At 38.2% G+C, this 14,438-nt stretch overlaps 1 protein-coding gene across 3 annotated transcripts in view; it reads left to right on the plus strand.

Annotated features, from left to right (window-relative positions):
* LOC106948177 (1-phosphatidylinositol 4,5-bisphosphate phosphodiesterase eta-2) overlaps nucleotides 1-13,522 on the plus strand; it is a 39,213-nt gene extending 25,691 nt beyond the window's left edge. The window contains exons 1-2 of one of the 3 annotated variants that reach the window (XM_015033713.1): nucleotides 4,175-5,101; nucleotides 12,992-13,522. In XM_015033713.1, the coding sequence (XP_014889199.1) occupies nucleotides 4,924-5,101; nucleotides 12,992-13,146 (333 nt within the window). In that variant the 5' untranslated portion in view covers nucleotides 4,175-4,923 and the 3' untranslated portion in view covers nucleotides 13,147-13,522. Of the gene's footprint in view, nucleotides 1-4,174; nucleotides 5,102-12,991 lie in introns of those variants that run through there. The other 2 variants (XR_001425124.1, XM_015033714.1) reach the window with 2 other exon arrangements.
* The last annotated feature ends 916 nt before the right edge of the window (nucleotides 13,523-14,438 follow it).

Raw genomic sequence — 14,438 nt, forward strand, 5'->3', positions numbered from 1 at the left:
TGTATTAGGTCTAACAAATAATACTCCAATCTCCGAGAAATTATTGATGTAAAAATTTTATAGTCGACATTCAGAATTGAGATCGGGCGATATGATTCGCAGTATTCAACGTTTTTCCCTTCTTTAGGGAGGACAGATATTACAGCTTCTCTCCAAGATGGTGGGATCTCAGCTCTGCTCAATGTCCAGTTCAAAGATTCAAGCAGGACAGGAGATAGCTCCTTCCTGAACGTCTTGTACCATTCATTTGGAAACCCATCGCTACCTGGGCACTTATTACTTTTCAAATGTCCAATAACTGTATCTAATTCTTCCTGTGTGATGGGGGCAGTTAGAGTTTTATTTTGGATTAGACCTAGTGAAGGTAGATCCAAAGCTGCCAAATAATTATCAATAGCAGTTATGTTAACTGATCTTGGGGCAGAATATACTGTTTTAAAATAATTTTCAAAGGTCTTATGTATTTTATCCATGTCATAGGTTAAATTACCATCAGAGGATTCTCTAATTTTGGTAATCGAATGCTTCAAATGGTGTTTACGAAGTTGTCTGGCTAAGATCCGGGTAAATTTTGTGTTTTATACCAAAACTCATCTGAAGTTACCAAAAAAGATCAATCTTAGGCTCAAAGCACATGGTATTTTTTTGTTTTAGCAAATTCTACAAGTTTACATTCGTACTTTAAAGACAAAGACAACTTTTCCTAGCATCCTTCCCGAATAACCAGTCGGCATGCAGATGGTGGATATTGGTCATAATTAGGAGACTTAGCAGCCCAAGGATTGTAATCTTCTCCAGAGTGCCTGGTCACAAGATAAATAAGGGTCCTTATCCAGTCTAGAATTAGGTGGTTAAATTAAATAGTCTTCTGGACCACACCGACTGACAACAGATTGAGTCATGTGATCTACCGTTTATTTCCTGCATGCTGGGAAACCTTTCATCTTAAATGCAGAAAATAAAGAGGGCAACCTGAACTTAAAATAATGACACTTAATCATCCTGTTTTACAATTTATGACATGATGATAAAATATGACCAGCCTTCAGTTGCTGTGTGCTGAATCCTGCTGGCTGAGCGAGTGACACAATTCCACTTTTGTCAAGGGGTTGGCTAAGTACTGTCACAAATGTGCAGCAGAGTTCCTCCCACCATGAAAGGGCCTGATTTCTCCTACGCATTTATCCAGAAGTCATCATCTGTCACAGCGCTGTGCGCCTGACTAATTTAATTTTATAAGCTGCCTAGTGTCCTTAGAGGAACAGTTGAACAGGAAGAGGACTGGATGTCGTAATCTCAAATTCAGGCCAATATTTCTGATAAACTCATTATTGGATTACAGGAGGTAAAATTTGGAGTTTCTCATCTATTACCTCGGCGTGGTTATAAAATCCGTGGTGTTATCTGGCTAACAAAGATAAATAAATAACATTTTCCCCTTAAATAGCCCATTAAAGGAAATGACTCCTTTGCAGTGTAAGGAGAATTATATTGAAACATGGGATTATCACACCTGCAGAGATAACAAACCCCCTCAAAGTGACAGTTCTCTTTATGTTTGTAGATTTGCATTAAACTTTTATCCTTCTGACACAATTTGTGTGCCTCAGGTTTTTATGTTCAAAGCACAATCAAAGAACCATTTCCATTCAAGTCAAATTATGCATCTTACATTTTAGTTCAACTAAAATGACATTTCCGTGTAGAACAAAACTAAACAGTAAATTTTAAACAATCTGCTTTCATCTTTCTCCATTCCATCCATTATCTAAAAACACTTTTCCTTCCTGGTCATAAGGTCAGCGAGAGGTGGGATACGCTCTGGACAGGTCATTTTTTAAAAACTAAGCTTGAACAATATATTGAATCACAATCTCCATATTTCATTTGCAAAGGAGGGCTGCAAGTACAATAATTTGTCAGCTATAACTCGTCAAACGATATGCGTAAACGCTCTTCTTGCATGTAACTTGGCATAAGCTTCCAAAATTCAATTTAGTGTTGTTTTAATATTAATATTACAATGCTAGCTTTAGTTTATTTTATCTTATCTTATTTCTGAAGCTTGTCCTAACGAGGCTGCTGTATTTGAGTCTGCTTTTTTAAACTGTTTTTATGGTTTTTAATATTTCAAAGTATTGAACTCTGGGGCCATTTTGAATCATGTTATATTTATATTTATTGTTGTGACGATGTAATGTCTGGCACCAAAGCTGACTCACCTCACTTTAACCAAATCTACCTATTGGTATAAATTGATTGATTGATTGATTGATTGATTGATTGATTGATTGATCGATATATTGATGCAGGTCAGTGGGCTCTGAGGAGACGGGTGGGAGGCGTCTGATGTAGATCAATATGATCACATTTTTTAACACCTATATTGCAGTTATTTTCCTGATGCTGTGTTACCCACTTATGACTTAAGCTGAAAAAAGTAAAAATGAGCATATTTTTGTATAATTTGTAATTAATAATCAGTGGGAATATTTAAGACAAAAACACAGAATGAGGTGACAACCCAGCGTTAGGTCTAACTACCTGGTACAATTGAGATTGTGGAGCTACAGGTGAGATTCCTGATGGTGCCCGTTCACAGAGGTGTGCAGGTTGTTCAATCTGCTCTTCACCAAAAGAGTCCATTAGTCATTTGATGTCTGACATTATTGCCTCCCGCTGTTCCATTTATCTGTGAAGTTGGCATTTGTGATGCCACACTGAGTTTTACTTCATTCTGGCTGCATGGTGGGGAAACTGGTTTGATTTATTAACAATCACGAGGCGTACCGGTAACGCAACATGATAACGATGTACTTCCTTGAAGCTGTCTATGCTTCCAGAAATAGCTGTGACTTCCGCCCTAAAAGAGGTTGTGTGGTAATAGATACGAGATACAACTGGACAGAAGATGAAATGAAAGTTCAGATGCCAGGTTGGATTTTGTTGTATCTAAATAAGATTGGACTTTCAATCGTCTGTCTATAACAGTGGTGCCCAAAGTCGGTGCTCGAGGGCCAGCATCCTGCACGTTTTAGTTCTCTCCCTGGTGGTAGTAACAACCTTTTCACCTTGTCAATGCTCCTCTTAGGCCTTCTAATGAGCCATGCTTTGATCCAGGTGCGTTAAACCAGGGAAAGAACTGGGTTCTCGAGGGTCCTCGAGAGCCCAAAGTCGGCCCCCTTGGTTTATAACCTGACTATGGGAGCTCTCAAGTGGTAAAAAGTCTGAATTAATTGGAAGAGATCTATGAAGTCCTCTGCTGTGTCAGCCATTTTAAGCTCTAGGTGTGCATAGCATAGCATGAGATTAAGCAACAATTTAAGGTTATTGCTGTGACTTTTGCTTTTGTTTCTTGAGCAGTGGTGTATTTGTGATATACAAAAGATAAGATTAATAATAAAAAAAAATTATGTCAGGCGGAGATTAAATCACATATTCTGCAGTATCAGGTAATACTGCTGTTTATGCAACTTTCTAAATTGGAATCCCAGTTCTGGCAGACATTTCATTTTTTATAAGCTTCAGAAACTTCAGTTGCTTTACAACAATGCAATGCAAAAGTAGTCTAAAACGAGACTATATCAGGTTTACATTTCTTAATAAGTTTATGAAGAGTTTTTCCATACCTGAAGAGTTTTTCCTCTTCAGGTATGGTTTTTATGTTTTGAAGTGCGGCAGCAAATAACCTATGTCTCCTTAACACAAGTCGGCCATGTTATTTGCAGGAAACTGCATGGTGTAAAATACCAAACATTTATAGTATCGTTATTGTAACTCTTCTTTTCAAACAGATTTTGCCATAAGAAACTTTACAGATTAGAAACAGATCCATCAGACACAAATCGTGTGAATGTAGGACTTTTCCCCATGAATGTGCAACATGTGTGGTGTTTTAGACTGGTGTTAGATTTTTGGAGTTTATAATTATAATGATATATTAATTATAATTTTCATTGTTCAAATTCGAAGTCCAGAGACCATATGTAAACAGAAAATTTAGAAGGTGAAACGGGTGTGCAAGTAATTTATTAATCAATTAATCAATTAATCAATTGGCTATTGATTAATAAATGACTTGATTAATCGCAATAAATCTGATTAATCGCGATTAATGACGATTAATCACGATTAATGACGATTAATCACTCCAGCTCTTATTGGAAATTAAAGTAGCCACATCAACAGAAATGCCCTGTAAAAAACAACTTAACTCAGGTCTTCTGTCAACTTGCAGTCACACTGTGAACAGACAAACTGTAACAGACCAAAAAAAAAAAAGAAAAAAAAAGGCCTCTGAATCAGGGGAGCGTTACACGAAAGACAGCCAGATGTGCGTTGATTGACTCGTCTGTTATCACACAAGCAGACACGCATCATCCCACATGTCCAGCCATTAAATCTTACTTCTGGTAGTGCATTATTATGAATGTTATGTCATCGTTTTTATCCCCGTATTCCACTGGTTGACCTGAATGAACCCACCCGGTAAGCTGCCCCATTCTCTTCCCATAATCACGCAATAAGCAACAATAACAGAGCTGCTAAATCGCGCTTTCTAAATCTGCGCTGCGGCAGCGGCCTCAGCTGCACATGTTCTGAGAGAGCTGCGAACATCAGAGAGAAGTGGATGGCAAAACAGGAGGTGGGAGTGGAGAACAGATGACCAGAAAGGTAGACGTGTGTGTGAGTGTGTGTGTGTGTTTCCAAACAGACGAAAGCGCCGTTGCAGATCAGATCACGGGGGAAGAGGAAGATGAACAGCAGGAGTTTTGAAGTGTTTTCTCCACATTTGAAGTCTGAATTCAGTCAAGTCTGAAGTCAGAGGAAAAGCTGATGGTTTCAACTTCATCCGCAGCTGCTCCTGCTGCGTTCTGGGACTGACCCTAACTCTGGCTGTTCTCTGCGCGTCCTGACCAAGAAATGGGTGAAATCTGTTCTTCGCTTTTCAGTCGCGCGGTTTTGTCGAAGAGAAAAGTGCGATCGACCTTTTTCTACGGCGCCGTCGAAAAATCCTCCGGGGCGTCCCTCCTGGCGTGTAACATTTACCACATCGGAGGCACCGTGGCCGTGCCGCACAAATGCAGACTCTCCCAAACTGGTAAGGTGGAACAAAAAATGTGGTGTGAAATTGTCATTTTTGTGACATTTAAGGAAACTTAACTGCCAAAAAATAAAGCATCTTTCCTCTACCTTATCCAACTTTTCCTACTTTAATCGACAGGTTTTCCTTTTTCTGTCACAGCGCAGGCCATTTTCCAACGCAGGCATCGCTGACAGTCAGGTTGCATGGCGATCATTTTTCGTGCTCGTGCTATTTATAACATCACACGGAGCAGATACTCATGTTTATGCATCAAAAAACATTTCCAGGATGAGCAAAAACCGTCACTTTGAACCTTCAGAAATCTTGTTTATTAGACTGTGGGTAAATTCACCGGCGGTCGTTTTCACTAATCATGTGTTATTTATGCGATTCAGAGCCAGCCAGCCAACCAAAGCTGAAGCACATTATGATTAAACCTCTGCACACAATCACCCTTCAGGTCGCAAGAGGCGACCGCCGGAGCCAGCCCCTCCATTCAGACCCATTGTGTTGTCGTCTGATTGCCGCGCTCCTTGTGTTGCATCACAGTTGAATCGGCTGCCACGTTGTTTTGGCGCGGGCGCCTTCCGACGCATGAATAGTGCATGAAGAACCGGGCAGATGCCAGTGAATATAAATGTATGTAGATATGAATAAATCATGTAGAAACTACGCAGTGTTGTCCGTTCAACTTACTTCCAGTACTGTTAAAAATAGAGAGATGTTTTACAGAAGAATCAAAACATTACTCCTGATTTTTTATTTTTTTTTTGTGTGTGGCTTTTTCTGATTGAGGACGACAGCTGAATAAAAACCAGCGTCACTGATAATGTCACACCAGGTGCTCTGTGTTTTAGTCTCCTTAGACGGATCTAAGTGAGGAAGGGCTTTCTTCATCACTTACCCTATTAAAATGTGTTTGAATTGGCTTCGGTCTCTTTGCCAAGACAAAGCTTTGATCTCCTCTATGCTCTGCGCCTACAGAGATGATGAGTTGATTTTTTTGTTTTTTACACACATGGATGCAGTGGATCAGCTACAAACACTGAAGACACAAGCAAATAAGACACACTTACAAAAAGAGAATGGAGTTCCAACTTTTAAAATATGTGTTTATCAGTGACAAGTAATTGAGTGAAGTTGGTCAAACTTACTTTGTTTACCTTTACAACTCAGTAAAAATTTAAAAATGAACTTGGATGAACTTAATTTGATTACTTGTGACGAATTAGCGCAATATTTCTAAGTTGGACCACCTGTTCTCGTTTTTTAGTGTGCATGTTCTTGCGTTACCAATAGTCATATTTAAGACCATTAAGTGTATTTTGTAGTGTTTTATTAACATTTTCTACATATCTGTGAAATGAAAGGGAAAAAAAATCTATCAAAATGTATAATTTTTTTTGCCAAATTACATCAAGGTGAAAAGATGTTTAATGTAATTTATTTTCAAGAGGAACTCATCCAATGCAGAGACGGCCATTTAGTTGAACCGTTTGTCATTGGATAGTTTTATCAATAGATTCTGCCAGAGTCGGCCCTTTGAGGACATTCTGGATCTTGACCTGAAATGAAAATTATTTCAACTCCCACGTTTTAGATGAAGGTATTTTTATACCACAGAATGGCCCAATCAGAGTCCAGACCTTGAAATCTCTAGCAAGACTTTAAAAACTGCTGTTCATAGATATGCTCCACATCCAATTTTATTGAGTTTTAATTGTTTTGATTTAAAAAAAAAGAACAGAAATGATTTCCAAACCATTTATTATTGTTTCTTCCACTTTAGTTTGATGCACCGCTTTGTATCAGATTGTCACATTCAATCCTAATAAAACAAAATAAATGATTGGATATGAACACACATTCAAGGTATCATTATGAGGGTGAAGCGTTCTTGTCTTTTTAAATCCTCTGTAGGATTACACAGCGAGTACTGATCAAACCCAGACATTGTAAAGACCACAAAGCATGGCACAGGGCCGTACAGGATCACATCAATTTGACAGCTGGGGGTTAAAGAGATACCAAGTCCTATTTTCCGTCTCTGCGGCCGGATAGATAATGATATTGTCTGACTTATATGATCTGAGGATTATTGCTTAAATGGACATGGAGGAAGAGATGAATGATGAAAATGTTTAGGGCACAGAGCAATTAATGCAAAAGAATAAAAAAAATCTACTGGGCATTAATTTTCATCTAGGATCATCATCTGACTTCCTGTTCCCAGACAGATAATACGTCGCCCACGGGGTTTTCTGTCCACTTTTTCAGTTTTCATGCCTAGTTGATTTAAATTGAAGTACTTGTCGTAAAATCGTGATGGTGAGTTGCTGGAGAATCAGTTTGAAAAAAAAAACTATATATATATATATCAAGAATTGGTGGGAGTGTAATGGCTGTAGGCTACGTCTTTTATGAAGTTATCACTTTGAAATGTCAGTCCTGCATCTTCAGATGCTTTTTTGTTTTGGCCAAAGACTGACAAGATTTCTTTTTACGGAAAAATAACACATTTATCTTAAAGGACATGATTTAAGAGCAATCTCAATCATTTTAGGAATTATGAAAAGTATTCATTTGCTTTATTCTGCCCTACATTGTTGTCACAAGATTGTTTTGTTTGTCTGTGAGTATCTCTTCTCATCATAACTATTGGATTTGATCAGTACTTGAAGCCACAGTACGACTCTGAATTCAGTAGTTAACGATGCTGTCGATTTCAAATGTGGCCCAACAAGATGAATGACTCATTGTGACCTATTTTATTTTGTTTTGGAGTAACACATTTCTCGGACTAAGTTCTCTCCTCATAATCTCGTTGCTTTTGTGTAACTTATTGTTAAAGTTCTCTCAACAAATATTTGCTCATAAATAATTATTTGAGTAGCTTTGAGGTTTGTTTAATCCCTACAGAAACATGTTGGCTTATAATGGAAGAGTTAATGGTTGAGACAAGGTTTGCACAATATTAGAAAATGATGCAACTATAAATTTATGGATAAATATAGGGAGGCTGTGTGGTGGTACAGTTGGTAGCACAGTTTCTTTGCAGCAACAAGTCCTGGGTTTGAATCTCGTCTTGGCTTTCTGCTTGTGTTCACTATTTCTCTTTGTGTATTCATGGGTTTTTTCGGGGAACTCCGGCTTCCTCTCAGAGGCCAAAAAACATGATTGTTCAGTAACCTGTGGCCCCATGTAGAACTGTTGTGTATGCACAAAAAGATTTGTGATGCAATATTTTGATGCTCAACTTTCATGCATGTTTGAGGAATACTTGAATCTCCTCTGGTAGCCATTTAGGGAGGCATAAAGGCTACCTCATACAAAGCTCCGCCCAATTTCTCAAAGCTCCTCCTTGCAGTACTCAGCCAAGATTTTTTTTAAAAACTTTAAGTCTCTGGTTTTTCTTTCCGTCACTCTGCTGGTCAACAACGACAAAGTAAACAGTCCGCTAGTTAACCAAGCTACAATGGGTCAATTCTGTGTTTCAGATCGCTGAAGATGAAGTCATTTTACTTTACCGGTGTTGTTACTTTAGATTCTATACATAAAAGTAATTGTTGCAAACATCTGTTAGCATCCAGTATAAGTGCTGCTCTTCAACAAAGAAATGAGGCAAAAAAAAAAATATTGACCCAGACCTCGCTTCTCAAATAGGACAGACTTTGATCCCCTAAAAATCAATACGTTTAGACATATAAAAACGTATAATGAGAGTTTGGGGAAAAAGGCAATATTTAAACTCTTATATTACCTCCTCCCATTCGACAGTCAGAGAGACGTCATGCGAAGACGTCTCTCTGAATTTTAGTTGCCGTGGCTTGTTATTTAACCAATTGTAATCTCGGATTTTCACAACAGTAATCCCTTGTATTTTATGTAACGTCATGCTCAGATGCTAGAAAGCTTGACCCTAGCAATCCATTAGGTTTTCTCTAAATCCATCATGCCACATCCCTTGTCAGAGATCTCTCCCTACTTCCAGTGACAAGCTGAAATTTAATACAATTAGCAATGAACTAAAATCCAGCTGCATTTGTAAAACAGATTCCCAGAAACTCCACAATTACTGTACATGGCAGCTTGTGATCTCCGTGGTGGATCTATGGCTTTCTTTTCACTGTGTTAGGTGATTTAAATTTCCAGGATTCATGTGTTTTTTTGTATGTTTTATAATCCCTGGAGTAAGCATCTGCGACCAAGAAAAACTTGTCAAATATCCAAACAAAATTCATACCAAAGCCTGTCCTCGGGATAGAGAGGCTGTTGACAAGCGCTCTGCTGAGTGTGTGCACTGTCAAGCATGCTTAAACATGTGTTTTAGCGCCATGAGTGGTTTGACTTTAGCTGTCTTTGAAGATAATCATCCGTGTCATCAGAAGAGGCATTTTGGTGTTTTTGTGAGCAGCTTCTGAATGTGTGCTTTTTGCAACACCACCGAAATCCTACTACTTTAGAAAAAAAAAAGAATATTTTACCCTTAAATTTTTGTAAAGTTTTTCATTTGTCAAACTTTGTCACAGCTGGATACCAAAAACAACCATGTTCATCAATCTTTTACTTTAAGATGTGAATATTCAAAAAATGTTCAGTTTTGAAAACTGCTGCACAGTTTGGTCTTGACTAATTTGCTTAACTGATCCCATTTTTGACGTACAATTAACTTACCCCAAAACTCTGTTATGGATCTTGCTCTTATTAAATACCTTTATATCTTCACCTTTCTATCTATATAATTTTGTCATATATGTAATTTGACCCTTAGGTTACCGCTGTCTATTTCTAGATAAGTAAAACAATGTTCTGTGGCACTGGTAAGGCTGGACAATAATTTTATTAATCATTTTTTTTTGGTTTTTGAAGATTTAACTTTTGGAAATTTGTTTGGAACATCTGAATTATAGAAACTCATTGGATTTCCATAGTTAACAGTGATGTCAGCTTGCCCAAGGCCGCCATCTTTTTTGACAAGCTTTTTACAAGCTTCTATTTATTTAGGCTTCAGGCCGACTCTATGACTGAATATTAGGTCCAGGCTATGATTTTTATTTTAAATTACAAGAATAAAGTCATAATATTACAATAATAAAGTTTTATGACAATTGAGTCGAAATGGCAAATGCATGAAATGGCACACAGTGGCACAGCTGCTTTGTATGGTATGCCTGAAATGCAAAGACAAAACATGTAACAACAATAATACTTGCTATTTATTTATTTATTTATTTATTTATGCTTGTTCACTGATGTACTTCTAATGAATTTACACAACTCCTACTTAAATATTAGGGACTCTTTGTCTATACTGAGATTCACTCACGTCAGGATGCAGAATGCTCGAAGTGGCTCTAACAGTAGGGCTGACTCTCTCATATTCTGGCTAGCTATTGGTAGGCATCCATAAACATGTGGAGAAATTGCTAAGGGAAATAACATGACAGTGACATAATGATAACGTTGTCCTAGTACAGTAGCAGTCATTTTAGTAGTATATTGAATTTCTTACACCTTTTTACATCACCCAATACATATTCTATACAGCAGGGATCTTCAGTTCCAGTGTCCTGCAACCTTTTGATGTGTCCCTGATCCAACACACCTGAATGAAATGGCTGAATTACTTCCTCAAAAGGTAGTCAAATTCTCCAGCGCCTACAGCTCTGCAGCCTGACATATGAAGTAGTAGTGAGCAAGCAGCGTAATGAAAACCCAAGAACACGCCGGATGTTTTGGGGACAAAGTTGTTGAGACAATTAAAAGAGGCCTAGATTAAATCAGAGCATTAATCTGAGGTAGTCAAGGGAGAGAGCCATAAATCTGGTCTGAAATAAAGTCTTAAGAAGTTTTATTTAACGTTTTCCAAGTAGGAGACAAAAAGAAAATGTGTCTCAGGTCAAATGAGAGCAAAATTGAATTTTCTATATGGTGGGAAACCAGCACTTTGAATAACACAGAACAAAGCACCCCCAACATGAGACATGTAATCAATAAATACTTAATTCCAAATTAAGTATTTATTGATCCTGTATATTGATGGTCATGCATTCAGGTTTTCTCCCTGTCAGATGCTGATCTTTAACTAAACTAGACATCAAAGATTGAAAATATGAAAAGAGCAGATGCTTTACCTTTCAACATGCGATGTGAGTTTTAGTTTATATATCTGTGCTGCTGAAGCATGCTTTGTGTCCTACATCTGCAGCACAGTGAATGCGCTCGTACGTACATAACAGGCTCCACTAATGAGGAGGGAAATTTCACTTTTTGTTGACATTGCTGTCTGTGTCTCTTGAAAACGCTGTCACAAAAAACAAAAAGTCTGAAGTTTTACCTTTTATGCTTGTTGTAAAGCTGGGCAGTACAACAATCAGACAGACTACCTTCATACTCCCATCTCCGCCTCTCTTTTCTCCTCCACTTTTCCTGTTTCTGCTCATTTAAAGATCCATGACTTAAAGCTTTGCTTTAGGTGACTGCCAGAACGCTGCAGACTTGTTGTAGCACAGCAGTGCCTTGGTGAGCCACCATCTGCCCATGAGTGCTTTGTCGGAAAATAGTTTGCACATCAGCTCGCGGGTGAGTCGTGTTGAAGCTGATGGGTAGTGACATTTAAAAATGCCACACTGTTTAGAACATAATACAGCATTATTCAAAAGTGACACCATAATGAATTCATCTGAATTCTTTTTCCCCATCAAAAAAAAAAAGAAGAACAAAACAGCAGCAAACACCAAAGAGCAGCCGGTTACCATCAACACCTGGACTGTATTCACTCTGAGATCTGAAGATGCTGAAGTAGATTTGATGTTTTTTAATTACTTCTAAAAATATGTTAACAAATTTTTTGACTTTTTTGAAATTTACATTATGTTGTAATGCTCTTCCCTCATCAACAACACACCTGAAGTGTTGCTTTGACTCCTTCATGCATGTTTGAGAAATCCTTTAATCTCCTTTGGCAACCAGTCAGCTGTGAAACACTCTTGGTGGGACCGAGCGCCGCTTTTGAAGACGAAGCTCCTCCTCAGAGCTGCAGAACCCAAGCTTACAAACTTCCTTCTCACAGAGCAGCCATCCCGCAAAAACCTCCCCACTCAGCTCCTTCAGACTAGCCAGCAGCAATTAGCAAACACCAGGTGGAACTGCACATCTGCTGAGCTCATAATGCAAACTGCTTGTTGGTGAAACGCTGATAAAAACGTTGTTAAAGCGTTGATAGATGAGCGCCGTTGTGATAACTTCCTGAAGGCGGAGTGTTGGAAAGAGCAGGGCTTTCTTAAAGAGACAGAGACACAATATCAAGGACTTAAATCGCAAAGTCAAAGCCATATGTGAGCATTTTTATAACAACTAAAGACAGTATAGTTACTTGATTGTGCTGTGAAATGATTCAGTGTGCATGTAAAACACATACCATCACCCCTTTAAAGCAGTGATTTGCCCATTTACTGCTTTAGCACTTGGTGGAAATCTCAGAAACAGACACTGTTTCTGTGTGTAAGAAAAAAACACATTCCACCTGCCTCAGCATGATGCAAAGTTTTTTTTTTTTTTTTTTTTGAACAGCCCTCAGGCTTTCAGCGAAACTAAGAACAGAGAAAGATACAGATGAGATGAGTGTCCCTCTTTGGGTCATTTCTACTTATTCCCTCTGCTGAGTTTCTCCCGGCAGCAGGTCAGTGGGTAACAGAGAAGCAGCCTTGTGCCTTCACACAGTGGCATCTCTGTTGCACCTTGGACGCTGAGTCACATCAGCTGCTGTCTGCTAATGACTGTGCGACTCTGTGACACGTCACCTTACTTCCTTCTGAGAAAATATAAATAAATCCACACACACCTGCTCCCTTTGTGTTTTAAATGAGTTTTCTCAGCGCGGTTGTTGTGTGTCGTTGTCCGCAGTGGAGCGATGCATGAGCGTGATGCAGTCCGGGACGCAGATGGTGAAGCTGAAGGCGGGATCCAAAGGACTGGTTCGACTCTTCTACCTGGATGAGCATCGCTCCTGCATCCGCTGGAAGCCTTCACGCAAGAGTGAGAAAGCAAAGAGTGAGTAGAAGGACTTTGATGGACACATCTGCTTTCGCAATAACATGTCAGCTAATGTGCAGTCTGTGTTTTTATTTTTATTTTAAGACCGTTTTGCTTTATTTTAGCTTCCAGGTTAGATGCATCTCTGTCAGAATCACAGGGAATAATAATAATTATAGTTATGACATGTTTTTTTATTTTCTTGCCTTTCAGAGATTTACAGAATAATATAATGAAGACCCAACAGTGGGTATGGAAAGTATTCAGACTACTTAAAATTTTTCACTCTTTGTTTCATTGCAGGCATTTGCTAAAATCGAAAGAGTTCATATTGTTTTTCATGAATGTACACTCACCTCGACAGAAAAAAAATAAATGTAGACATTTTTGCAAATTTATTAAAAAAAGTTATTCGATTTTTAAAAAATTTGCAAAAAATTCTACATTTCTGTTAAGATGGGATTCTGAATGTAGATTCATGACACCTTTTGAAACCTTTTGGAAAAGAGTGAAACATTTAAAGTGGTCTGAATATTTTCCGTACGGTTTCATCATTTCACACCATTTGATTTGACCTTACAGGGAATTTGACAAATGCTCCCTTTCTGATGGACATTTAGCAAAAGACAAGAAAACAAAAACAATAGCTTTTCCTGTTAAAATGAAGTAGATCATTCTTAGTTCCAGTGAATCAGTCTTTTTTAGTTTTCAATAGTTTTGGGATATTTCCAGAAGGAATTTGTCTCGTGGTGATGTTGAAAGACGTGAAGAAAACCTGATGTTAATGTTAAGAATTACAAAAATGTCAGAAAACAAAAGGCAAAATTGGCAACAATTTGTGCAGAGGCTGGCAAGGTGACATTTTGGAAAGAATGAAGAGAAGACGGCACAAACAGACACACTGTGGAGAGCTGTACATCCAAAAAGTGTTCAAAATAGTGGACAGGAAGTGGTCATTTATGATCTAAAGATGGCAAAAAAAACACTAAAATCCATAAAATAATTTGGGCTGGGGTGCTGAGACTGAGTGCCTAAAATTGTATGATGTACCTAGATTGCAATGAAATACAAATCTGTGGTTTATAGGAAAATAAGTGAAGGTAGGAACAAACTGATGGATCGTCTTTCGCAAGGCGGGAGCAAAACTCATCGATGGTCTGCAGAAAATGTTGGCAACAAACAAAATGGGAAGAAACTGATGCTTAGTTACATATGAGAACATATTAATATTAATTGTTGCTGAGAGCAAAACATTCCTGAGGTGGGAACCCAGATAGCACATGATGTTAAATCAACGTTGAAAAATAGTTAGAATCGT

The sequence above is a fragment of the Poecilia latipinna genome, unplaced genomic scaffold (genome assembly GCF_001443285.1).
Source record: "Poecilia latipinna isolate Pla-1442-1.1 unplaced genomic scaffold, P_latipinna-1.0 Scaffold276, whole genome shotgun sequence".
In the NCBI taxonomy this organism is placed as follows: Eukaryota; Metazoa; Chordata; class Actinopteri; order Cyprinodontiformes; family Poeciliidae; genus Poecilia; species Poecilia latipinna.